This window comes from Nelusetta ayraudi, unplaced genomic scaffold (assembly GCF_046127955.1).
Source record: "Nelusetta ayraudi isolate G7.1 ecotype Tasmania unplaced genomic scaffold, CSIRO-AGI_Nayr_v1 ptg000031l, whole genome shotgun sequence".
NCBI lineage: Eukaryota > Metazoa > Chordata > Actinopteri > Tetraodontiformes > Monacanthidae > Nelusetta > Nelusetta ayraudi.
This window is the reverse complement of record NW_027466081.1, coordinates 242975-269887: the sequence shown is the minus strand read 5'-3', so window position 1 is coordinate 269887 and position 26913 is coordinate 242975. Positions and strand designations below refer to the sequence as shown.

General features: G+C 43.9%; 1 protein-coding gene across 11 annotated transcripts in view; it reads left to right on the top strand.

The window, feature by feature from the left end:
- Window positions 1–26913, top strand: part of tns1b (tensin 1b) — a 147366-nt gene that overhangs the window by 95216 nt on the left and 25237 nt on the right. For 10 of the 11 annotated variants that reach the window (XM_076030704.1, XM_076030705.1, XM_076030702.1 and 7 more), the window contains 12 exons: window positions 5267–5316; window positions 10227–10398; window positions 11806–11856; window positions 11939–12061; window positions 13613–13677; window positions 15647–15730; window positions 15962–16074; window positions 16166–16226; window positions 17517–17592; window positions 19952–20081; window positions 20278–20343; window positions 20677–20793. In XM_076030704.1, coding sequence (XP_075886819.1) covers window positions 5267–5316; window positions 10227–10398; window positions 11806–11856; window positions 11939–12061; window positions 13613–13677; window positions 15647–15730; window positions 15962–16074; window positions 16166–16226; window positions 17517–17592; window positions 19952–20081; window positions 20278–20343; window positions 20677–20793 — 1108 coding nt within the window. Of the gene's footprint in view, window positions 1–1580; window positions 1888–5266; window positions 5317–10226; window positions 10399–11805; window positions 11857–11938; window positions 12062–13612; window positions 13678–15646; window positions 15731–15961; window positions 16075–16165; window positions 16227–17516; window positions 17593–19951; window positions 20082–20277; window positions 20344–20676; window positions 20794–26913 lie in introns of those variants that run through there. The other variant, XM_076030709.1, reaches the window with a different exon arrangement.

Below are 26913 nucleotides of genomic sequence, written 5' to 3'. Positions count from 1 at the left end.
CTGTACTGCATTGAGATTTTTCAACCTGTGGATGGATTCATAGTATTTCACTCTTTTTTGTTTACATTGAAAAAATACCAAAATACCACCAACCAAAAACATGACACTTCTTAGCCAAATAATGACAATATAGTCGCTTAATCTAGCTCTTAGATGCTTACAAAGCTGATAATCTGAGAGGAAAATAGACTCACAATCGTTTTAAAGCACAGTCACTCAACAAGGGAATGCTTTTTTTGTTTTTTTCTTAGACCAATTAAGTAATTTCGAGTGAATTTCATTCATTCATTCATCTTCTATACCCGCTTATTCCTATTCAGGGTCACGGGGGTCTGCTGGAGCCTATCCCAGCTGCCTTAGGGCGAAGTCGCCAGTTCATCGCAGGGCCTGAGTGAATTTGAATAGTGTAATTTTCCACGACACACCTGACATTATCTCACGGTACACTCCTGAGCCGCGACACAGTGGCTGCAACACACTTGATTGATTTGGCACGGGCAGGAAACCATCCGTCCAACCAACCCAGAGGATGAATTGCTCCTTTCTGCAGCGACAACCCAGGCGGCTCCTAAATGTTTGCGTTGCACTTCCTCTCTTATCAGCCCCCCCCGTATATCAAAGGCCCAACAAAGTGGAGTTTCCCTGTGACGGTGATGATGTCATGCAGCTGATTCCCATCAGTCAGTCAGTCCCGGCTGATAATGTGTGGGGGGGGGGGGGTCGCGGAGCGGGAGGGGGGGGGGGGGGGGGGGGCGCTGCAATCTGCAACGCATGGCGGCCTGCGAGCCTGCCTGCCTGCTCTGCACATGTCGCTGTGTGCACCAGTGTTCTGGCGTGTGCTGGATGTGAGTGCAGCTGCTGCAGTCTGGTCAGGGGGTATTTTGCTGTGTGGTTGTGCGGCGTGGTGTGGTGTGGTGTGGGACATCTGGCCACGCCCCAGTGCCTGCCAGCAAATCTTTTTTTTGCTGTTGCTCACAATTTTCCCCCCTCTTTTTCAGAAATGTTTGCCGGTGCTATTGTGTATTGAGAAAAAAAACAAAAAAACAAAAAAACAAAAAAACATGTGTTAAAGTTTTTATTGCAGTGTTCGTGACAGAAAAGTGCAACAATGAAGCCCCTAAAAGAAATGACTTGAGTTTGTTTTTTGTGCCTTTACAGAAAACAGCGTAATTCACTCAGTCAAAGTAGTGACAAAGGCATAGTAGCAGTCGGCCCGCGAGACAGATTTACATCCACGCGATTCACAAACTGGCCGAATGGAGGAAAAGCAACAAGTCAGCTGCTCTGTTTGTGTGTCTGTGTGCAAACATGCGTCAGTCCTCACGTGTTTCCCTCCCTTCTGGAGCGGGAAAAACAGAGAAAAAGAGGTTTCACGCTTTAAAGAAGCGTCGGGGTGGAGGGCGCGGGGGGCGGGGGGAGCGTCGGGGGAGGCCGAGTTGGATGCGAGGGCGGTGGGGGGTGGTAGCGTGATGGGAGGCAGAGTGGGAGGGGGCAGGGACGAGAGAGAGAGACAGAGGGAGAGGGAGAGAGAGAGAGAGAGAGAGAGAGAGGGAGAAAGCAGGAAGGCGGACGAGCCGACTAGGAGCCGCGTCGGAGGAGTCCGGGTCCGAGCTCGAAGCATGAAGCGGCGAGCTGCAGACGGCTGCAGACCGAAATAGAACCTCCTCCTCCTGCTCCTCCTCCTGGGTCGTTGTCCTCGGCTGCTGCTGGAGGAAACATAAAGGAAACTCCGCCGCGGGGACTAATCGGGAGTTTAAAAGCGAAAAAAAAGAACCAAAAAGCGGAGGAGGGATCTCTCCAGGGATGAACCGAGAGGGGTCTCTGAGGAGGCGGCTGGCCTCCCTGCGGGGGGCCTGGCGCTGGAGCACCGGCTACCTTCTGAGGAAGGTAGGAATCAGCCTTTGAATGGAGGGTTGGAAGCTGCAGCTGCTTCCCCTTCTTCTTCTTCTTCTTCTTCTTCTTCTACTCCCTGCTTTGTTTTTCCCTCTCTCTCTCTCTCTCTCTCACGTTGGGGAATGATGGTCTCCGCCGCCATCGTTCCCCTCCTCCTCTCCCCTCGCCGCGCTGCCTTTTCTCAGATGGTTAATTTGAATGGCCTGCTTGTAAAGTCAGCCTCCACAGATGGTTTTCATCTGCGGAACAGGCAGCGCCGGACCCCCCACTCCACTTTCTTCCTCCCCCTCCTCCTCCCCCTTATCTCCTCCCCCACCGCCCAGCCGTTCTTCCCAGCGGTTTGGAGAGCGCGCTGCTAAACCGGCCTCGGGATTTCACTGAGCGATGTTCAGGGGACTCGGATGCCGCAGCTGCTCGGCTAATCAGAGGCCGACAGCTTCTCTGCTGGGTTGGCTGAGAGCATCGAGGCGACCCGAAGACGAGACGCGCAGTCCTGTGACTGGTCGAGTGAAATTTCGGCAGGTTCAGAGCGCGACTCTGTTTGCAATCTTTTCACAGGCGGTGAGATCATCGCGGGCAGGAAGCGCTCCAGAGTAAAATTCCTGTCATGTTGCTGTTAATTTGCCCGATTGGTTGCACTTTGGCTCGCTGCATCTCGTAAAATGCTCGGCCAGCAATCGGCTCCATTGAACTGTAGGAGCAAAGGCTGTGCATCTGCAAACTCCAGTGGTCGACCTGAGGTCGCCGTGCACCCGCCATCGTTGGCATCGGCCAACACCCACTCACGTTTTCCCACACGCGCCCGTCTCGACGTTCAGAGATCTCCTTCTGTCTTCATCTCCTCGCACTTGTTGCCTCAGGAGTTTTCCGCACAATAAGCCCCCGAAGCTCCATGACAAAGAGACTCTCAGCCGTCGTCATGCCTCAGGCCCAGTCTCCAGGAAGCCCCCTAGTTTCTCGCTCATTCATCGCTCTCCTCTGTGGCCAAGTCTGTGCATTTCGTAGACCCCCCTCGACATGTTGAAACGTTTAGGCTAAAGAAAATGCAAAAAAAAAAAAAAAAAAAAAAAAAAAAGTGTGTGTGTGTGGGGAGGGGGGAATTGTGGGGGTCGAAGGGGTTCACATTATGTCGCCTCCATGGGGCCACAGATCTTTGGAGATTAGAGGGTCTTGAATCCAAAAAAAGTAAGCCTTTTATTTGAAAGCAGTTCTTCTCTGTGCTTGCGTCATATGCCTGTACTTTATATTCAACCCATGTATGCATCGCTGCTTGGACTATAAAAAAACAAAACAAAGCACAGGACTTCAGTCAAGTCGAGAGAATGCTCCGCCCCCTTAGAGCAATCAAGAGTCAAACACCCAAGAAAAGGGTCAAGGAATGGTCAAAGCTTCAAGATCAACAAACATCCACGAAACGGTTCCACATTAGGGCCTTTTATAATGTGTGATGAATGGGGTCAGATGGCGTTCCTCCACCATCGGCAATTCGTCTTGTTGAGTGTCTGTACCTTTAGGTAGCCGGGGTGGGAGAAAAATCGATTCACATAAGTATTGCGATTTTCTTTGTTTTACGATTTTTAAATCAATTTTTTTTGTTCAAATTCAAATGCTTCTTTTTGGTCTGCTGAGCTGGGTTGGAAAAAGGTACCACTTTTCTCCAGCAGAGGGCAAAAGGTTTTTTTATTCAACTCTGCTTCCGTCCAACATTCCGCTCATAATTGTAATCATTCAACCGTTTCACTGGTGTTTAAAAAGGAGGCCAAAAATCGAGAAAATCTGCAATATCTTCGAATCGCAATTTAAATTGAATCGGCATCCAAAAAAAAAAAAAACGCAGAGGAATAGAATCGGGAGAAACGCATATCGTCCCAGCCCTGCTAGGTAGATGGACAAAGGAGGAATTCACTACCAAAAATCCAACGCCAGTGGATTTGAAATACGTTTAAACTGAAGTGTTTGCACTTGTGTGACTTTGGGAAGTCGCTAATTAACCTTTTTCCACTGTGAGAGTGGCATGTTGCTCTGTGCATTTGTCTACCAACAATACTTTCAAGCAAGTCTTCCAGAAGAGGACTTCAGAGGCTTGATAGAATATTTACCTTGTTTTAATTTAGGTTCTACCGTCGGGTGACCCAACTGCCAGGTGTGATCATAAGACGTCTAAAGGACAAGCGGAAACCGGATCAGTTGTCTACCACAATGCCACAGGACATTACATTATATGTAACAAGAATTTCCCAAAGTTGAAGTCTTCCAGTCCTTCTGGTGTGGTTTCTGGTGTAGTTGTAGTTTCACCCAGGCGTGGTGAATGTCAGTCATGTGAAAACATGTGCACTGTAAAAGAAGCCAAATCTCCAAACTCGGCTGTTTGATTTTATTCAGTGTTGCCCTGCCCAAGCCCTGTTGTGATAGAACTGCCAACATAGCAGCGGACATTGTTCACAACCGGTATTCGTTTCTCTTCCTGACCTTCTGCTGTGATATTTTAGAGTGTCTAGGATGAGTTGCTTCTCGCTTGTGTCACAGCTAAACTTGTTTTTACCTTAAGTAAGCTAATGGAACAGAAAGTGAATGTGAAGCAATTTGAAAAAAAAAAAAAAAAAAGGGAAAATGTTATAAGAAGTTGGTGACGTAGATGTGGCTTAAGCAAATGGGTCCAACATGTTATGATTTGATTTAAAACATTTTAAATCTAGAGATTTAGTTCAGTCATAGCCCAGTGAAGAACATTAGCCCACTCACATCTTAAATGTTGCTGGGTTCATTTTGAATCAGCACCCTAACAGATAGAGAGCCCCAGCCAGAGTTGCCCCTGACACCGGTGCTCATTAGCGGCCAGTCTGACCTAATGGATGGTGATGTATGCCAGCCCCACTCCCTCGCTTCTCATGTGACCTAAACAGCGCAGGGAAGCGAACGAGTCCACGTGGCCTTTGACCCTCTTCCTGGAGCCGGTCTGAGGGGGAGGACGGCCCTGGCCAGGCACCCTGGAGCCACGCACAGTCCATCACCACACGTTGTGTTTGAGGAGGTCTAATAACAACCCCCCCACAGTCTATACGTAAAGCTGGATCTACAAAACAATCACAATGACCCTCTACCTGATTTTCAAATTTGGTGACAAGTTGAACTTTCATCCATAGATTACTGACACTTATAAAAGCACAGAGCTGCACAGGAGGAAGGAGAGCTGACCATCTAGTCTAATCTATTGTGGATGTTTTGCTGTCAAGTGATTGTAACGGTGTTTGACTGAAGGGTTGTGAACAGACCTTTAAGTCTTTACGTTTATTATAAACGAGAATACGGTCTTCTTCACTTCAAGGCTAATGGAACTGCTAAAGCAAGATTTTCTTTTTTGTGTGTTTTGCAGGGGTCAACAAAATCTACTAAGAGTGTGGAGTCACGGCGCAGACCCTCAAGGTAAAAAAAAAAAAAACTTCTTTTTTTCTCTTGTACAATTTTTGCTGCTAGTTTTCTATAAAAGGAAACACCTGGAAATAGGGCCGACTGAATTTGGCAACTTGTGAATCCAATTATTGTGACCAATTATTTTACTCTCAGTGTCCTTTGAGGAATTAAAGTTTAAATGCAACAACACGACTGGCAACCCTGCTATGGGAACCAGTGACCTGCCCTGCCATCGAACTGGACCTTTTGCTGTTTTGCTGGTTCTCACATCGGTCCCCAGGGAGACACAACTGTTAGTTGTGTCGTTACGGCATAAAACAAGACACCAAGGTCATGCAAGAGTGTTTCCCGCTTGAATGGCAGCTTTGCTGAAGGTTTACAAAATCCATCAACGTGAAGATGAACGTGATCATTCCAGGGGCACATGATGGTACAGCAGATGATTTTATCTCTCATCTGTCATACCATCCTGCCAACGATCCTAAGGAGGATAATAAGTCCGCACGTTTACATGCAAATGTTCATCAATAGAATCCATCCCTTTTCTTTTAAAATGATAAATCAGAAATTCAGGGAGAACTTGAGCACATTGATTCACAAAGTTCCAGAGTTGTACGGAGTAGCAACTTATCGCAAGGCTTAGCAGCACTGATTAACTAAAAAAAAAAAACAATAAAATAGTCAAATTGACTGTGTTTATTGTGATGAATACCTTGGACGTTGAAAAGTAAAATGTGCGTACAGTATATAAAAAACTATGTAGCCTGTAAAAAAAAAAAAAGGTTAGGAGCATTGATTTAACAGAAAAATTGTATTTGTCCTTTTTTTTCCTATTAATGAATTAAAATCTGATTTCATTTGTACAAAATTATTAGTGCGCAGCATCATTATCATACTATTCAAGAAAATCAAAATAACAAATAAGCGTCTCGGTGAGGCAGATGTCTTAAAGCTGTTTAGGGAACTGTAAACGCAACATATAAACACGTTTTATCACCTTGTAAAGCTTTTACAGAAAGTGTTAAGAGGGGTGGAAAAAAAAAAATGCTTGTTCTTGGATGCCCAGCAAATGAAATCAACCAGTCTTCGTGTTGGTCCCCCTATTCCACTAAAACAACAAGCGTACAGCTGCTTGACTGCCAACAGTTATCTGATAGTTATTTGTTTTTAAATCAGATCCATTACAGGTGAATGATTTAAAAATGAAGCAAGCATATGTGGTGGGCTACGTTCGACACCGTGTCAAGATTAACATCTGTCACCTTGTTTGCAATGATATTTCATAGGACCAGTGCTACAGTGCAAGTGCTGAAAAGATTATCCTGCTGCTGTCCATTAAAAATAAATAAATAAGAAAAAGAAACCGAAGAGCCCCGACAACTCAAAGCCCTTTACACTTCACTACTAGCGTTTCTCAACTGGTGGGTCGCGACCCTAAAGTGGGTCATGGCGCTGTTTTGATTGGGTCGTGCCTTAGTGGGGAAGTTTCCCCTTTTATATATATATATATATACACATACAGTGAGAGAAAATGTTGGGCATTTATTTTGCAGGACACACAATTCAATTCAATCATTTCAATAATTTATTTACTAGACATGATAGAAAGTAATCTAGCGTTTTTTTTTATTTTTGTGGAATAAATTTGATTAGGTTTTTTTTTTCCATGATAAGGAAAAAAGATGTGGGTCCTGAGATTCCACCAGTTGAGAACCACTGGACCAAAGAGCCTCCAATGACATGCAAAAATACATTTCGATGTGTTTGTTCTGATGTGGATCCTCAGCTCGGACCACTTTCTCAGTGAGAAGCATGCAAGGAGAAGTTGCCTTCAGGGAGTGCAGCTAAAAGCCGGCACAATCTGAGATCCAGGCCCCGCGCTCAAAATTGGAAGCACAAGACAAAGAAGTCCCGGTGTCTCTTTCAAGAAGGGGAAAAAAAACAAAACAAACAAAAAAAATCTGGCGAGACTTTCTGCCACCTAACGTCTCAGATTCGCCGATTAAAACCTCCCCGCGCCGCGCTCAGCGTCGGCCCGGCCTGCAAATGAGATCAGCTGAAATTGAGCGTGTGGAGATAAGGCGTAAAAGCCATCACACGCAATCCTCGGCGAAAAAAGAGCAATCGCTCCATCTCCCCTGCTGATGAGAAGCATGTCGGTGGAGAGCCCGGCGAAGCACATGCTGGCGGATTTGGAGGGGGACCAAACGGCCTTGTGCGCAACCTGGCAACACGGGGGGTTGGGGGAGTGCGGGCTGAAGGCGTTCCGAAGGCCCAGCGGAGGAACGGAGAAACAGATGTTCAAAGAAGTTCAGGGAAAGGAGGGGGGGGAAAAAAAGCCAGTGTAAGCGATTCAAGGTATTACGGTTTATTAAACGAAAAGAAAAAAAAAGGTTAGCGCAAATAATAACAGGAGGGGGAAAAAAAAGAGACAATATCCTCAGAAGTTGGACGGCAACGCGTGGGGAAGAACATGTGTGACATATCAGTTTCTCCTTGCATTGCGAGTGATGAATCATTTCCAGTAAGCGAAGTTCTGAGTGGCTCCAGATGTACGGCGGCGCAGACCAGGTTACAGTATTTGTACAGTGAGCCCCGGACGGAGCTTCTCTCCCAGACTTATGAGCAATTTCCTTTGGGGGCTTGCACACAGCTGACAAATATGGGAACTATGCTGCGAGTCTGGCCGCCTCGCAGCCCAGACACCTCTTGCCTTCACGTCTTCATCCCACACTCTGCTGCTCGCAGGCGGGTTACGTCCGTGGCGAGATTTGAAACAAGATAACATCAGCTAAGAAAGTGTATCGCTCCTGAAATTGGGGTGGAAAAAAGCGGCTGCTTCTTTTCACTCCATGAACAAACAACATGTTGGTTTGGAGCACGGAGGTTAAAAACTTAGCCTAGGAAAGATCACCTTGTGCTGCTCAGTGATTGAAAAGTGCCAAGGTCTTTAAAAACTCTTGAATGAGTGCCGAGTGCGGCGGCTATTTTTCTTCTTGCTGGTAAATCTTATGCCAGACTAATCGTTTCCCAAACTCTTCCCCCGCTCTGTTTAGTGTGGGGGAACTCCCCTCCCCCCCCAAAAAAAAAAGAGAATAAAAAGGAATACAATGACATCATCCTCAAGATGTTCAGCTGTGTGCTGTGTGCAAATATGGCAACAGACATTGGAACAGTCAGGCTGAAAGAACTAGCGCAAGGGTGGCAGTAAAAGGGTTGAGCGACCGGCGCTAATGAGCTACTGACACTATAAAGGCAGAACAATGGCATTAAAGTCACGCAGGTTTCTTACAGAGCAAAGTTTGCTTCAAGTTTTATGATTGATTGAAATTTCTTTTAATGAATTGATATATACCAGGGTTCCCAGACTTTTGACCCACTGATAATCCGTGTTAGCCTATTAGCTTGTTTTTTTTGCGACGTCCAAATCTGAAACATACCTCTTTGATTTTTGTTGATTATGATATTTCGTAAGGTTGGACATAAGTGCACCATGAGCAACAAGTGTCATCTTCCTTTGTTCTTGTTTTAATCTAAACAGTGACCAAAACCTTTTTGGTTTCTTCCCCCCCCCCAGTTCTTTTTAGCCTCCTTAGTAAAATAATCTGTGATCCTTGTCAACCACACGGCTGTTGCTGTTGGGAAATGCAGCATGCAATCCAAGCGTGTGAATCTTCGAAATCACTTTTTCTTCACCTCCGCTTCCCCTTTTAGACCTCCACTCAAACAACGAAACTTGTGTTTGGGCAAAAGAGTCTGCTTTATGATGGGATAGATGTTGAACCCTCAGGGTTAAATGATGTCATGCTGGATGTGGTATTTATGTAAGCCACATAAATCTGTTGCTTTTTTTTAATTTTTTTATATAATGTCAGGCTCTGTTGAATGACAAACAATTCACTGTTTAAGACAGTCAGGACATTGAATTAACCGGGGTTATAAATGAAGCAGATCTCACATTACTTCGGTAAACTGGTAAATCTTGGGCTACGCCATGAGATGATGGAGTTGAAGAATACATTGAATTGAAGTTCTGTCAGGATGATGTAGGAAAAAGTCCCCTTAAATGTCCAGTGTGTAAAGTTTGGCATAATTTATGATTTTATATTGATAAACGCTAAACATACAGCCCATAAATACATAAACAAAAGTGCATACTCACAGTACAATAAAAGTAATGCTGTCCCTACCCTCAGTAGGAACGCCACAAACAGTTATTTTATGTCTATGTATATGTATGTATGCCTATATATAAAAATATATATACATAAGGTGGATGAGGTATCCAGGTTTGTGCTCGCAGGCCACCGTAGCTTACTGGCAAGCTCAGGAGAGGGAGGATGAGCGAAAGACCACTGCAATCTAAAATGCTGCATACTACATGCTGCTCCATCTGCTCCAAATCTCCAAATATTACACAGTTAACCTTCCAAATAAAAGTTTTATGTACGTTCGTCATGGCTTCTTCTCTGTTTTAGTTGTATTTCCGTGGCAGCGTTACACTGCCACACACAGTCTTGGCATATACACTGCAGCGTTTTTCAGTGGTTCTGTGTGGACACATTTCTTCATACAATGCCTTTTTTAATTATATGTTGTTGCTTTTTTTAATTAAGAATAAAAAGATCATTTTAATCTTTGTATGGACAAGACCCTAAGTTAACTTACACTTGGCTTCCCAGAGTACGAAACACAAAGCCAGTCCAGCTCTGGCTGTGATACTGTTCAAACGATTAAACGCAAGTGCATGTGTATTCATCATATGCTTGTGTTACTTCTGGGTATTAACTTCTCGCTATCCGTTGCAGCCACGCCTATCTGTGTGTATAGTCGATCTGGGGCACTGATCCCTAAAATGGCACGGACATCTTCAAATAACATGAAAGCTGAAAGCCGCTCTCTCTCCTCTCTTCGCCCGACAGGAGCGTGAGCCTGCTGCAGGCGCTGGACGAGACCTACGAGCTGGACCTGGTCTACATCACCGAGCGGATCATCTCCGTCTCCTTCCCGGGCAGTGTGGACGAGCAGAGCTACGCCTCCAACCTGCGGGAGGTGGCCTCCATGCTGCGCTCCAAACACGGCCACAACTACCTGGTACTCCTCCTCTTTTCTGCCTGTTCTATGCTGGGGATGCAGGAGCGAATTTCCCACGCCAAACCAGTCACTCCCAGATCAGCCGTTTGTCAGCTGATCGCTCCCTGTTCACACCGCACATGCGCAGGTTGTGCCACACAACAGAGGCCTTATGCAACATCTTATGTGTTTATTTGTCGGCTGCAGTTGCTGTCTGGTTGACTGAGGTAGCAGTCACTGCAATAACACCCCCCCACACTGAAACTCTTATTTAAAATTTCCTGTTGTAAAGTAGTGCCACAGCTTTAGTCCACGTTCCCGTGTGCAGTGTTGTTGGGATTACTCCATAAAAGTAATGCAACTACTGATTACTCCTTAATAAAGTAATCTAACTACTTCTTCAACTACTTTGTTTCATAAGTAATCCATTACTAATTTCTGATTACTTTAGTTCAAAAAAGATAAAGTAACAGTTGCTTGGTGCTTTGGAATGAACTTTATTAAAGTGCACATTTTGCAATTCCAAATATTGCCTTCGTCCTCTTAACATGAATGAATTTTTGCTCTCTGAACACAAACTGCACATTTCACAGAACAAACTCGTGTACAGCACTGGTGCCTTTTGCCCAGGACATATGGCTAAAATAATCAGAAGATGTCGGAAAAGTAATAAAATCGTTACTTGATAAAGTAATTATGATATAATTACCAGTTTTGCCACAGTAATCCCGTTTCCTCCGTTACTCAAAAAGTAGTTTAATTACAGTAGTGGATTACCTAGTAATAGATTACTCATCAACACTGCCCTTGTGTGACACCTTCTACATCTTAATAAATGGCCAAATTGGGATGTCACTTAGCCACTGTAAAATAATATCACTCCACAGAGAAGACATTTTGGAAAAGTATTTCTTGATATTGTTGTCGCAGAGTTTAAATTGAGTTACCTCTACACTCACGGCCTCCAAGTTATGCCAGATCGCCGCTCGGACCAAACATCGACTCACATTCAGACACATTCATACCAGCTCAGTGGTCTAGTGTCTAGTGGTAGAGTGTCTCTCCTCAGACTGGGAGGTTGTGGGTTTGATTGTACCACAGACTATTAAAAATGGTACCCATTGCTTCCCTGCTTGGCACTCAGTATGTGAGGTTGGACTTGGGAGGTCAGATCACCCAATGATTCTGGATCCGGATGTAACAATCAGCGTTACTTTAAGTTTACGCAACGACAAAGCGGATTCCAACTGCCAAGCCTTCAGTTATTGGACGACTCGCTCAACCCCCTTGAGCTACAGTTAGGTCTTGGTAACCCTTATCTGCCATCAGATGGTTGCAGCTAAGGTAGAAAAACCCACCACTGCGTATTGAGACTTTATTGCCATCTAAAAAATATACAGACATTTTGTTGTTTGTGCTCCTTCTTAGCTCTTCAACCTCAGTGAGAAACGTCATGACATCAGCGAACTCAATCCAAAGGTAACGCTCGCAGCCCTCCTACCCTCTCCTCTACTGCTCCTCTACGCCTGAGCGTCAATGTGACTGCTCCTTGTTCTCCCAGGTCTTGGACTTTGGCTGGCCCGATCACCACGCTCCGGCCCTCGACAAAATCTGCAGCATCTGCAAGGCCATGGACACCTGGCTGAGTGCGGAAAGCCACAATGTGGTGGTCATTCACAACAAGGTGAGACCCTGGACACTCACACGGTCTGGTGTGATTGGATTAGACAGCTGGGCGTGCCGTCGGGATCCCGCTTTGGGCTCCGTCTCGCTGTTTTGCCGCCGAAACTGATGAGCTGATGTGCATCTGTTTAAAATCGTTTGTTTAGTTATTTGCTTATCTGGGTTCTGTCGGTTTGGTTTGGTTGCTGAGAAAGGAAAACACCAATTACGAACAAAGCATGTCCCTCATCATGGTTACGTGGGTTTATTTACCTCACCCCTCCTAACAATGACTTCAAAACGGAATCCGCCAGTGTTTTCCTAACGTTGCCTAAACTTAGCTGCGTCGCATTATACTCCTGCGGCAAACCACACCCATCCGACTCGTAAGCCTGCTGGCCAAAACCATAAAATATGTCCATTCAGCTCCGACTACCGGGCCCAAATGCAATACCTCATTTTCATGTTAGCTCAGCACTGCTTCTGATGCAAGTTTCACAACATCGGACCCTGTAGCCCTTGCACCTCATTCCAGGACCTTCCACTGGGAAGTTCCAAACAAGTCGGCGGCCATGGCAACCCGCTATTATTTTTCATGGAGTTGTGTAACTCTGCTGATGAGAGCGCGGGTTTGTGCTGGTCGCTAAGGAAGCACGTGGTGTCGGGTTTCCTCGTGTCAACAAATCATTTCCATTGGGCTCCACGCTGCGTTATTTCTGATGTGGAACACACGCATCCTCCACGGTGTTCCCTGTTATGAAGACGGATGGCTGTGCGAATTGCAACCCAAGAGCGATTTGTTGCAACAGTAACGTGCTCGGTAGATGAAGTGTGCAGTTGGCGTTCTTTCCCCAGATAATTAACAGCCGCGCTCACAAGTCTGAATGGCATTTTTTGCATGTAATCCCCTGTAATTGCATGAGAGTCGGAGAAGAACTCTCAAAGAACTCATCTACTCATCTGAATGTGTTGAAGTGCATACTACAAACTGTAAAAACACATGTATTAACATATATTTTTACACGTATATACTGTATATATGTACATATACAGTATATATATATATATATATATATATATATATATATATATATATATATATATATACATATATATATACATACACACACAGTACGTATAAATCAAATTACCATTATATAACATATATGTACTGTATGTTTGCATGTACATATATATGTGTATATATGTATATATATATATATATGTGTGTATATATATATACATACATATATACATGCATGTACATATATACAGTATATATATATATATATATATGTATATATATGTATACATATATATACATATATATATATATATATATATATATATATATATATATATACATATATATATATACATATATATATATGTATATATATATATATATATATATATATATATATATATACATATATATATATACATATATATATATGTATATATATATATATATATATATATATATATATATATATATATATATATATATATATTTATATATACACATATATATACATATATGTATAATGTTTATTTTTGTCTTCTTTTCCAGGGCAACCGAGGGAGAACTGGAGTGGTGGTGGCTGCCTACATGCACTACAGCAACATATCAGCGAGGTAGGTCGTCAACCCACCCTGGTTCCAGAAAGGCTTTTGTTTCAGAGAGGAAAAAATGAATGCTGGAGGGAGCAAGGTGAATCTACCTCTAAACCAGGATTTTATTAGAAGCGGAACAAGAGCCGTGAAACAGCGGCAGGACAAGGAGAGAGACAGAGGAACGAGGAGTGGGGGAAGAAAGATGAACCGACGTTGTTCATTAAGTCCACATCTGACCAACGGGCACAAATTTGCTGAGCAGATGGCAGCAGGACATGTGGCAAAAAGAACAGTTTATTGTTTTGCAGACGTCAAGTAAAGAGTTAACTGTAATACCCACCAGATCATGAGATTCAGGTGACCAGTGCCACTGTTTTTATTGCTGAGAGGAGTGTTGTTCCTGAAAGAAACACGGAATTCCCAGGAAACACTCAACACTTTGTTCCCGCCGCGAAAGCGCTTTTATAATCCAATTACCGCACGAGTCAGTTTGATGTTGGTGTAAAACACTCAAGTCGCAGCTAATGTCAAGACCAGAACAGATTTAAGTATAACATGATGTTTTTTTTTTGTGTGTTTTTCTTTTTCTTAAAGTAGGCCAGCAGATTCTGGTCACTTGTGTCGACATTACCTCAACAAGTGTTTTAATCAGCTAATGCCTAAATAATGAACATTTACCTGGGAATGTGTACACTAGAAGGCTTTGTAAGACTTGCAGATGCGTTAAAATAATCAGGTGAGCAAGGTGAACCACTTTGCCGGCCTGTTTGTCCTCCCAATTTGGCCTCTGACAGGAAGCACAGCTGTGTGATTAAAACAAACTACTCACAAAAAGCTTGGGATAACTTTCAGAATGCACTTAATTTGACCGTCTCCAAATTTCTGAATGCACTCGTCCAACTACTCAAGGTTTACGGTACTGCACTGAAGTACTGAGTACTAGTAGTAATACTTAGGTAATCAGATCCTATCTCATAAGGCGATTAACTGCAAAAACCACAATCACAAATGCCTGATCCACAAATAACCAGTGAAAGTTCTGGTTCAACGACTGTTTGACAATGACCCCATTTGCATGCATTTCAACAGTCTTGGTTTTCACATTTGGACATCAAAACGACAGCAAACAAAAAGTACACATGACAAGTAACTGAGACATTGGCACTTTAGCTGCGGTGTGCCCACTACTGCTGTTTGATTTGGTTGACTCTCCGTAAACGTGCCTTCTTTCGTCATATAATATCGTGACGTGTACATATTTAGATATCCCTGACGTTTTGTGAGTAGTTTCACACCTGTGTATTTTATGAATCATACCTCAGTAAGTGGTTTTCATAAATTGCTGAAATGGTCTGTCCGGGTGAAGAATGCAGTGATATCTGAGGATGTAAATTTACACTGGAGGAGAATGAGCTCTACCTCACCTCGTAACTTTCCAGACTTCTTTTGTGAGCTCACAAAGGTAACGGATAATGACCTCTTCCAGGTCAGTGACATCACCCTCTGTCAGCCTTTTTCCCTTTTTTTTTATCTCCTTTCCAAACATGTGGAAGGTCCTATGGCGTATCCTTCTAAGAGGAAAGCTGAAACCTTTCTTGACCTTATATGCTGTTTTCTTGGGATGTAGGAGTATTTTATTTTATTTATTTTTTTGGTCATCCTAAAGGAAAAAAAGAAAAAAGTCCATGAGTCCAGGATGTCAAGTTAGTATGACGTGGGACCTTTAAAAGCAATGGCTAGCTCTCTACAAACCAGGTGTCTGTAGCGGATGAACGTGGCCGGTGAAAAAACGGCCAAGCTGCTCCCCTCTGCAGATATAAATGGCTTCGTTCAGAGTAGTAAAAACACAGGCGATTACACCCTAATGCGGCCATAATTGCATATTATACCTCATTCCTGCGCTGCGATCCCTCCTGGATCCTTCACGTGGGACCTTTTAAGAGTAGGTTAACCGCACGTGTATTTACCGAGACTATCTGTTGGAATGCAGCGCTGACCAGGCCCTGGACAGGTTCGCAATGAAGCGTTTCTATGAAGACAAAGTGCTTCCCGTGGGCCAGCCTTCGCAGAAAAGGTCAGTCTTCCTACTATTGTTGTTTGTAGCCGTTTGACCCACGCAGTGAACTTTCCCATGAAGCCATCCTTTAAAAAAAAAAAATATATATATATATATATATATATATATATCTTGTAGCAAAAAGCTTTCCTGCTTTGCTCGATTTGTTGACTTGACTTGAATAAAAGAATCTTTTTAAAATAATATTGCTGAACGTGCTACAGTCTAACTTTCCTTTCCTCTTCTCAGGTATGTGGAGTACTTCAGCGGCTTGCTTTCGGGCCAAATTAAGATCAACAACAAGCCGCTGTTCCTTCACCATGTCATCATGCACGGCATCCCCAATTTCGAGGCCAAAGGAGGTAAACGACACGCTTGCAGTTGGATGCTTACGCGATACGGGCGGCACATTGAGAATGAATGCATTTTAACACAGAGAAAATTCAATTCCAGGTTGCCGCCCCTTCCTAAAAATCTACCAGGCCATGCAGCCTGTGTACACATCTGGGATCTAGTAAGTCTCTCCGCGCACTCACATTCTTTTACAAGGTTCCTGGGATAGAAAGCTCCTAATAGCTTAATAATAAAACTCCCGCATTTCCTTTATAGCCCCCTTCTTGACTCGGCTGCACCCAATTCTACACATGCATCATCCTCGCTGCCAGCTGCTCGACTTACATGATTGTATTCAGCCAGCATCCCCAGCTGCAGACTCTGCTTTTCCCACAATCACAGCTAAGAGTATCTGTGCCTTGAGAGCCAATGAAACGGACAGACAGGCATCTGCGCGGATGCCTGCGAGGGGTTTTCTGATAGAGGACCCTGCTGGGTCCCAGGGCCAGACAGGAAATAATGGATTCTTTCCTCCTCTGTTGTTGTTTCGAGAAGAGGGGCAGATTGGAGCAGAAAGGGGCTAAAGAGAGGGTGGGACTTTGCTGCTCTTTGCTGTATGAGGCAGACAGACATGCAAATCAAGATTAGCAGCTTGTTTCTCACGGCTGACCCAGCAAACATCCATTTTTGAAGTGCTTAAGAAAGTTCTATTCTTACGTTTTCGCTGTAGGAAGCGTTAACCTGCCATGTAACAATCCAGCACTGCGCTGTGGATAAGTTTAGCATAACTAACCACATAATAAGCAGTTTGTCAGTATGGAATCTATGCTGTTAGCCAGAGCAGACACACCGACATAAATGTCTGAAAGGGTTTTGAGGGCCACTTTACGTCCATAAAGTGAAGTCAGCTGAAGCCTGGAAATCACCTTCTGTTTTTTTTTTTATTTAATTTTTTTCTTCTCCCAAAGACCAACAGGTTGTCAGCTAGCGACGAGCTAACGCTCGCGACGGGCGCAGTCTTCCGTACTTAGCCGTCAGCTTGATTTAGATGACGGATCAAGTGTAAAGTAACTATAAATAAACCCCTATTGGTGTTTACCCTGCACTAATTTCGACAAGTTAGTGTCATTAGTGGTAGCCGTTCCTGTTTATCAATGTTTATTTGCGCAGCTACATGGTTACAAATGCGAAACAGTTGGCCCACATGTGTTTTCAGACCCTGAGTCACTCAGAGCTCCACATCACTTCCCCCCTTTTCTCTCACATGATCCCTATTAGTGCTCTCCTCCCTTTGATCCCACTCTCCCAGCTCGCTGGTCATGTAAGACGCTAATACCCCGAGTAGCACCAGCGCCGCCTTGTAACCGCACGATGTGAGAGCTGCTGTCAAAGTCGGTGAGACAACGGAATCATGTGCTCCGATCAGTCATCCCCACCGTGTTTTTCTTTTCTCCATCTTCCCTGTTTGCAGCAACGTCCAAGGGGACGGCCAGACGAGCATCTGCATCACCATTGAACCAGGTCTCCTGCTGAAAGGAGACATCCTGGTACTGCCACACCACAAACTGTGTCTCATTTTACTCAAAGTCATTAAGCTTAGTGTTTTCATTTACATTTTTTCTAAAAATAGAGTGCTATATATACCATTACAGCGATAGGACCAATGGAAACGGCTACAGCTATGTTTATTAGACTCTCTGGATGGTCAACATTTCATTGTTCAGTGGCGACGAGGGAAGCGTGTTGGTCAGTCTGACATCCAAATGTGTTTGCCTGAGTAGTTTATGGCATCTTAACCGCTGGAGGAACAGGGCCATAAAAACTGCTCTAAGACAGTTGGACTGGTTCCTATACCTCTTTTTTTTTTTATAGACCCTCATTAGCACACAATTTGTTTGCTGGAAAGAGTGACGTCAAAATACCAAAGGCACTTCCATTCCTACGAGGCGCACAGCAGAACAAAATAGATGAGAACTTGTAAGATCAGTTATTCATATATATATTTTTTTTACATGTGTGCCTTGTGGGACTTTTGGGAATTTTTCCACTTTCAGTATCAATCCTCAAAAACATGCACTTCGTTAGAAAAACCCAAAACAACCCCCACTAACAATTCAGTTCCTGTAGGTTCCTTGCTGTGTCTCGCAGCGGTTCTGTTCTATGCTTCCAATGCTGATGCTTGTTATTGCTTAACCCAAAGAGTTCAAGAGGGAACACATTGGCAGAATGCACCTTAAATGTACACACACATAATACACTACTGTAAAAACAATGCAACAGTAAAAAAAAAAAAGTCTTAATATAATCATAAAGGCAGCAATGTTTAGTAACCTTTTAAATACCCATTTTTAATGCAAATTTGGAAAACCCTGCAGAAATTAGTCCTATTACCTTCGCCTTTTATAATATGTATTCATCTCACTGTAATTAGAAATGCCCAAAAATGGATATGGATAATATATAATTAGCTAAAGGTCCAAATTGGTCACCCTCTAGTTGTTCTGTGAATTTAATTGTGGCACAAGCTGTTGCTGTTTTGTGCGTACAGTCACATGGAAACAAGTGTCTGCAAGACTCTAAAACAGATTACGATCTTTAAATAAAATTAAAAAAATATATATATTTGTTTTTGTTTTGGCTGAGCCACAGTGCTGCACACCCGGAGGGGACCCCGCGGTGGGAGGTTTGCAGCGAATCCTGTGTAATCCAGAGGATGTTCCGCTTTGTCCTCGTCTTATCCGCTTGTGTGCAAGAGCTGTTTGGGTTTGGAAGCCTCATATATTTGCTCCCGGGTGCTGCACAAACAGAGGTTAAAGACCATAGTACAACTTTTGTTGTCGTCATTTGGTTGTTTTTTTTTTGTAACCTGTTTAAGTTGCCGGGGGGGGGGGGGGGGGGGACCTGTGAATGTGAAGTCCTTGTTAAAACTTACAGGCCCAGGATGGCCAGTAGGAGGCAGTAGGAGTGATTTTCCTGGGCTTGTTTTTTTTTTTTTTTTTTTTTTTTTTAATGGTGCTGAGAGAATGACAAAAGCTGTGGCTTAATGGTTTTAGGCTGTGCGCTGGATTACATAGAGACACAATTGTGTCTTTATAAGGCAATTTTTTTGTTGTTGTTTTTTTTTTTTTTTTTTTTTGGCATGGAAAGTATGCAGCACTAAAGTCTGCTGGGTCCCTGGGTGCCACATTAGCTTCAGTTGATAGTCCAAGGCAGGGGTTTCAAACTCAAATACGCAGTGGGACAACATTTAAAACTTAGACAAAGTTGCGGGTCAACATTGATATTTATTGAAAAAAATCTTTGAGACGTCTTTGGATGTGATTTATAGCGCTGATGTAACAGTGAACCTTTTCATAAGGACCCAAACAACTTATATGGATCGAGCAAAGCTTAATACTATACAATAAATAACTTCATACAGCACACAGGTAAAAATAGAAATAAAAAAATAATAAAAAATTCTAATCAAAAAAATTCATCAAAACAAATGAAATGTAAATAAAAATAACATTGCCCCCTTTTTTTTAATTGCAGCATTCTGATTTAAATGTCAAAAGTAACCCTAATTCATAATAGTAATATCCTTCAATGAACATCCTGTCAGCTGATTGAGCAGAGCGTCGTGGGGTTTGTAATATTTAGCGGTACATGTTTGACACCTATGCCTCTATGGCATTACTGGTCAAGACACATTTTGAAATAATGTGTTTTTTGATTGCGTTTTTTTTTTTACTAAAATGTACCTGAATGAGCCACATTCACTTCTGGCCGTGTGATTTACAATCCAGGGAAATCCAGACGGTTCCTCCAACCTCCAGTGAACAACATTAAACTGCAGCGGAATGTTCCTCTGCTGCTCGGTTTCACCTTGTCGCCGCTGTCCCCCCCCCCCACTCCCTTCTGCAGCTCAAGTGCTACCACAAGCGCTTCCGCAGCCCGTGTCGGGACGTGATTTTCCGGGTGCAGTTTCACACCTGTGCCCTGCATGACCTGGGGATTGTCTTTGGCAAGGACGAGCTCGACGAGACTTTCAAAGGTGAGAAACAGAAACTGTGCGTTTACTCTGTGAAACAAACCCGATAGTCATTATTTGGATGATATATTCAAGTCACCTTCCACTCCCTGCTGTAATGACCTAGTTATCATGTCAAAATGCACTAAAGCAGCAGTTTTCTTAATTTGCTGTACGTCACAGATTCATTTTCCCTTTTTTTTTTATGCCTTTTCTGCAGACGACAGATTCCCAGAATATGGAAAAGTGGAGTTTATTTTCTCCTTTGGACCAGAGAAAATACATGGTGAGAATCAGTGTCCCTGGCTTAGCTTGTGTGAGGCATCATTTAGTCTGTGTCGTAAGTGTGTTTAGCTTAGCCTCGATCATCAATGGCCCATCGTTATCGACTATTCTTAGAGTGGATAGTGATGCATCTGTACTGAAAGTAAAGCCTTTTCAGGCAACTGCCTGTTGAGGCGACATTGATTCATTAAAAACATTGATTGGTTTTAATCTTATTTTAGTCTATCAACCACTCGGTCAAATCAATCGATCAGTCAAAGGGCAAAAATGTTCAGCACTGCCGCATCTGGTAAAAATAAGTTCTTACCGGTTACATTCCTCATCTGGTTTTTAGGTGTGGACCACCTGGAAAATGGGCCGAGCGTTTCCGTCGACTACAACACTCAAGACCCTCTGATACGCTGGGACTCGTATGAAAACTTCAACCAGAGCTGCGAGGACACCCCAGACGGTGAGCGCACGACCCGGAGAAAGTCGGTCCTGCGGAAGGTCAGAGTGACAATGCTGCCTGCGAGACAGCTCTTAAAGGGCCCAGTGTGTCAAATTGTTGAGGAACCCTGTCTGACGGCACATTCCAGAATTTAAGGCTACTGTCAGGAGGCCTTCCTTAAAAAAATAACTGCAATAGATGGCAGCTAATTAGGAGCAAGACCGCTTACTTCTCTATGTGTATTCTTAAATATATATATGGGATATATATATATATATATACATATATTTAAGGGCAGGAGAACCAAATGACTTATTGTACAGCAAATATACGCTTTTATTCATAAAATTATAAATAAAGCTAAAATTTGACACACTGGACCTTTAAAACGCAGCTAAAATATGGTGATGGCCCCCTGGTGGCTGACCTCGGTAGTGGCCATTAGCGCGCGACACGACAACACCTCCTAAAAATAGCAAAGCTAATGTAGCGGGTCAGCTGGAAGCGCCTCTTGATGATGAAGCCTCTGTTTGGGAAGCTAGCTGATAGCAGTCCTGTCGCTATCTCGCTACTGCTGCGCAGAGTGATGTCCGCGGTGTTGTGACGAGAATTGTGTCACGGTGTTGCAGTTACGGGCTCGAGTGAGCCCGTTTCTTACATTCATGTAAAGAAGACTTACATTCATGTAAAGAAGACTAGCTACTACTAGCGATTATGGTGTTAAGTGCGCTAGTTGGTTGCGTGTAAGCTAGTCCTGCAGGACCCTCCTCCGATCTCCCCTTCATTGGATAGTCGACTGAAGACTCCTGAATTGTTCAGTGAACTCCCGGTGAACTTTTTACACAAGTGGTGTTGTGTAAACTGTATGCGCGACCGTGGCCGTGTGTTATGGCGGGGCAGTCGCAGAGTCTATCTTAATTCTATTTTGGTTTGTGTTGTTGCTGCTCGGAGTGCGAACAGCCGCTAGCCAAACAAAAAGAGCGAGAGTTCAGCCTCCTCCCTGATGGGATTTAAAGACAAAAAAACAACAACAAGAAAACACTTTGGGCCCTTTAACTTGACATGTGACCGTGTCAAACTCAAGTCACATTGAAGTTCAAACCAGCGCTGGAATGCTTGATGAGACTAACAGACTCCTGGGAGGTGTTGCGTTCAAAGGAATGAAGGCTAAAATCTGATCAAGTTGATCTACTTTAACATAGTGATTCCTGAAACAAATCACCAAGAATTGTAATTTTTTTTTACAGCCTCTTTATGATTATGCCATTGAATGTCGTTTGTACTAGTGCAATATAGTAACAGGCAATGAACACACACATGTGCACTCTTGTGCATACAATTGACAAACCTCTTTTGTGTTGTGAGATGCAATCCATTTCATTTCAATCTCATTTTCTACCTTTGAGGAATTCACTATAAGTCATACTAAATAAACTGTAGCAAACCAAAGCAGTGTAAAAAAAAAAATATATATATATATATGTCTGTACAAAAAAAAAAAAAAAAAAAAAGGGATGAGGCCTTGACAATGCTGCACTAATTTGTGGCAGTTCTGCTACGGCCGCAGACGAGCCAGCGGCCCAGTGGGACCTCGCTGCAGCCCCAGACATTCCTGGGGTCGGCCACAGGCACGGCCGGAGCCCTTCTGTCGAGGGACTCGGCGGTCACTCCGTGACCCCAAAGTACCACTCTCACTGTCACCCGGAAAGAGGAAACGACACCACTCCCTGAGAGATACCAGACAGCTTGTTGTGTTTTGGCCTCTCAAAGTGTGTCGTGCGTCGTTTTTGTCTCTCTGCGGTCACTTTGTCTCCAGCTGTTTGCGGAATGGAAGGGGAAAAAACGGCTGATTAATGTCGAAAAGGTGATTGTATCCACCCATCCATCCATTCATCCATCCATCCATCCATCTATTTATTAATCCATCCATCCAGTCATGCATCCACTTACCTGTCCACTCATCCATCCATCCACTATCCACTCATCCATCCATCCATCCATCCATCCATCCATCCAGTCATTCATTCATGCACCCACTTACCTGTCCACTCATCCATCCATCCATCCATCCATCTATTCACTCATCCATCCATCCACTATCCACTCATCCATCCATCCATCCATCCATCCATCCAGTCATTCATTCATGCACCCACTTACCTGTCCACTCATCCATCCATCCATCCATCCATCCATCCATCCATCCATCCATCTATTCACTCATCCATCCATCCACTATCCACTCATCCATCCATCCATCTATTCACTCATCCATCCATCCACTATCCACTCATCCATCCATCCATCCATCCACTATCCACTCCTCCATCCATCCATCCATCCATCCATCCATCCAGTCATTCATTCATCCACTTACCTGTCCACTCATCCATCCACTCATCCATCCATCCATCCACTCATCCACTTACATCAGCTCATCCATCCATCCATCCATCCATCCATCCATCCAGTCATTCATTCATGCATCCACTTACCTGTCCACTCATCCATCCATCATCCATCCATTCATTTATCCATCTGTCAATAAATCCATCTACCCATCTACCCATCCATCCATCCATCCATCCATCCATCCATCCATCCATCCATCCACCCATCCATCCTCTATTCTATGGCTTCTGTGTACCCTGCCCTGTGCTGGAGCCTCTCCCAGTGTCTTGGGTTAAAGGAGGTGTACCACCCTGGGCGAGTCAGCAGTTCATCACAGGGTCGACACACACACGGAGACAAACAACAATCCACACTCACACACACACACACACACACACCCCTACAGACGATCCCGAGTGTGCACGTCTGTGGAATTTGGAAGTGAGGGAGGAAGAACCCACAAAGACGCAGGGAGAAAGGGGGCCCAGGGTTGGAATCAAACCTGCAACCGTCTTGCTGCGAGGCAACGGTAGTAACTACTGCACCACTGTGCTGCTGGTCTGTGGATCAGTTCGTATTAACTTACAGTTATTAATCCCCCCCCCCCACCCCAACCACAGTGCTCTGTATGTCCAGCAGCAATCTGCACTCTGTGGCATCTTTATAGCCCCCCCCCCCCCCTCCCCACCCGAGGGCATCGTTTGAGCAGTGGATCACCCAGTGCAGCGCTGGAGGGATGAAGTTAAATGAAGTGGTCTTGATGCCGCCCTGAAAGGTCTCTGTTCCAAGTCATGATTTGCATTTATGCATTCAGGGTGTCATGTTAACCCCCACCCCCCCCATTCAAGCCAAGACATCCGTGAAGGAATGTTTGGCGTTGGTGACTGGAAGGCTGTCGAGGTCATTTTTCTTCACTTTTTCTGCCCTCCTCCCTCCGCTCGCACGGAGAAGAGGTAAAAGAGGTATTTATTTATTTGGAAAATAGTGCTGCTCCTTTCTTTTTTTTTTCTTTTTACTGGTTCTTTGACAATTTTTTCTTCTCTTATTTTGTAATTTTTGTATTTTTTCTGTATGTTTTTTAGAGCTCACTTTTTTAAAAAGCCAAAGCAAGAAATTGATTCTTCAGTAGACACTGACAATTTTGTGTACCGATTTTTATGTATTATATATATATCTATATATATATAATACATATATATATTTATCTATTTATTTATAACCAGCTTCAGGTTTCATTGGGTTAATGGCGGCGCCACCTTCATTAAAACCTCAGCGAGACGGTTTAGTAACCGGCTCTGTCCATTAGAGGGCGAGCAGGGAGCAACGTTTGTTCCTCCTCCTGCGCGTTTTGTGTTTGTTCACTCGCATGCCGTTTTGTGTTTATGAAGACGGTCGCCAAGAAAGATGCTGACGAGTCAAACGCAGAAAAACACCCAGAGGCTTGAGGCTGGCAAAGAAAAAATGTTGCATAAATTGCACAAAAAAAAAACGGCTGCGGTTCCGGTTCTTGATGTCGCGTTCCGGAAGGATTCAGAATGTACTGATCTTTTGGAAGGCAGATTTCTGCTCTGCGACCCTCCCACTGAGTGCTTCATTGGTTTCCCAATACAGCCAAAGGTCAGGGGGCTACTTGGGTACTTCCTATCACTGCCCACCGTGTGCGTGTGTGTGTGTGTGTGTGTGTGTGTGTGTGTGTGTACCAGCCTGAAATAGGCCCTGCTAAAATAGAGGAGCCGTAAGTCTCTTGACACACACGCACGCACGCACACACACTCGACAGCTTCAGGCATGAATAAATACGTGACGAACGTCCACGAGCAGACAAAGTCAAAACAGCTGCTCGTGGTTGAGACGTGCACGGCGCCCCCCTTTAGGAATCATTGTGTACTGCGCGCACCGACAATTTTAATTTATTCCATAAAATTAGCGAACTAGCTCACTTTCATGAATCGTCAATAATTTATTGAATTGAATGTCTGTCAAAATAAAAGCCCGACAGTTTCTCTAAAAATACGTGTATTTTTAAAATCCCCTTTTATATATATGTATATGTATATGTATATATATATATATTTATATATATATATATATATATATATATATATATATATATATATATATATATATATATAACGAAGCTGTGACCCAATAAAAAACAGCTCTGCGACCCAAGAGCGGGTCGCGACCCACCAGTTGAGAAACTCGGGTTAAGCTAGACCGACTGTTAAAAATAGTTTTCCTCACACACACACACACACACACATGGCACACACACACACACACACACACACACACACACACACACACACACACACACACACACACACACGGGAGGGAGGTGGTTTCCAAGAAACTGTGCAGTTTCCACCGTCATTTGGCTTCACACTTGTTAGCTCTGAAAAGGCACTTATCTCCGCTGATGGAGTGGCCTTCAGGGCTGACTGGGAAAACTGAAAGGGATATCCAGTATATCTTGACAATGCCGCTCGGAGGAACACAGACTATTGTCGCGGCCGGAGCCGGTCTGAGGACCTGCAGCGGCGAAGCGCCGAGCACCCGACGCGCTCAATGTCCTCTCTGCTCATCAAGGCGTTGCGAAAGGGAAGCCTGAAATTACAGGGCCGGTTGTTTTGTTGGGACGGAGATTGCGTAACCCCCCCCCCCCGACCCCCCCACCCCCACGTCCCTGCGGTTGTTAGTTTTCCAAACATTGATTTTGGTGCGCATTGTTGTTGCGCATAAAAAAAAAAAAGAAAAGAAAGGAAAAAAAAATACAGCTTGAGCTGCTGCGAGGGGGGGCGGGGCGGGGGGGGGGGGGTTTATCTTGTGCCTGCTGGACCTTTTCATTGGATCGTTTAGCTCACCGTCCTCTGGGAAGAAAATTTGGCAGGGATTCAATGATCCAACTATTGGGAATACTTTTAAAGCAATCGCACCGGTTCCTGTCCAAAACAATTGTTGTACAAGCAAACAATATTGTGTCCCTGGCTGCTCTTGAAAATGTTTCGCCAGCTGCAGAGTTCTGGCCTGAGAGAAGTAATGATAATACTTCTTTACAGAACGGGTTACAGTAAAAGTATTTACTTTTCAGTACTCACCGATACCTATACCAAGTACTTAATGAGGCCATTACACATTTTAGAATTACTTTTTTTTTGGGGTGTTTTTCCACAGATGTTAATTGAACACTCCTCATCATGTTTTTCTAACAACAGCTTTCACTGCAGTACAAACACAAACTTAACAAAATTGTCGTATACACACTCATACAACTGGTATTGGTGTCGTGCAGCACCTATTTTACAATTAAAAGTAGAGTACTCAACCCTAGTATCGGTACCGATACCCAATACTGGTATTGATATCGGTGCTTCCCCACTTACGAGGTCTAATGAGTGTACTGTGTTGCCAACACGTGTGTTTAGCGTGAAACCGGTGGCACAACTGACTTCAATTAATCTCATCCTCTTTCTATTCGGTGGGAAAAAAATAGTCAAGCTAATGCGTAAGCGGCAGATCGCAATAGGTGGCGCTATTATAAGTAAGTGGGTTTTTACGCTTTAGTAGGAGTTTGATCATAGTCTGAGGTCCGTAGCCTGGGTGGAAACAAATCGGTTGTACGGCGGCAATGAATGAGAGTTTGTCTTCTCCGGGGCTTCAGAGGAGTTAAGGGCAGACTCCTCCGCTCCACTGTGAAGCCCTTTTGTGCACACATGCACAGGAGGAGGAGGAGGAGGAGGAGTGGGAGGA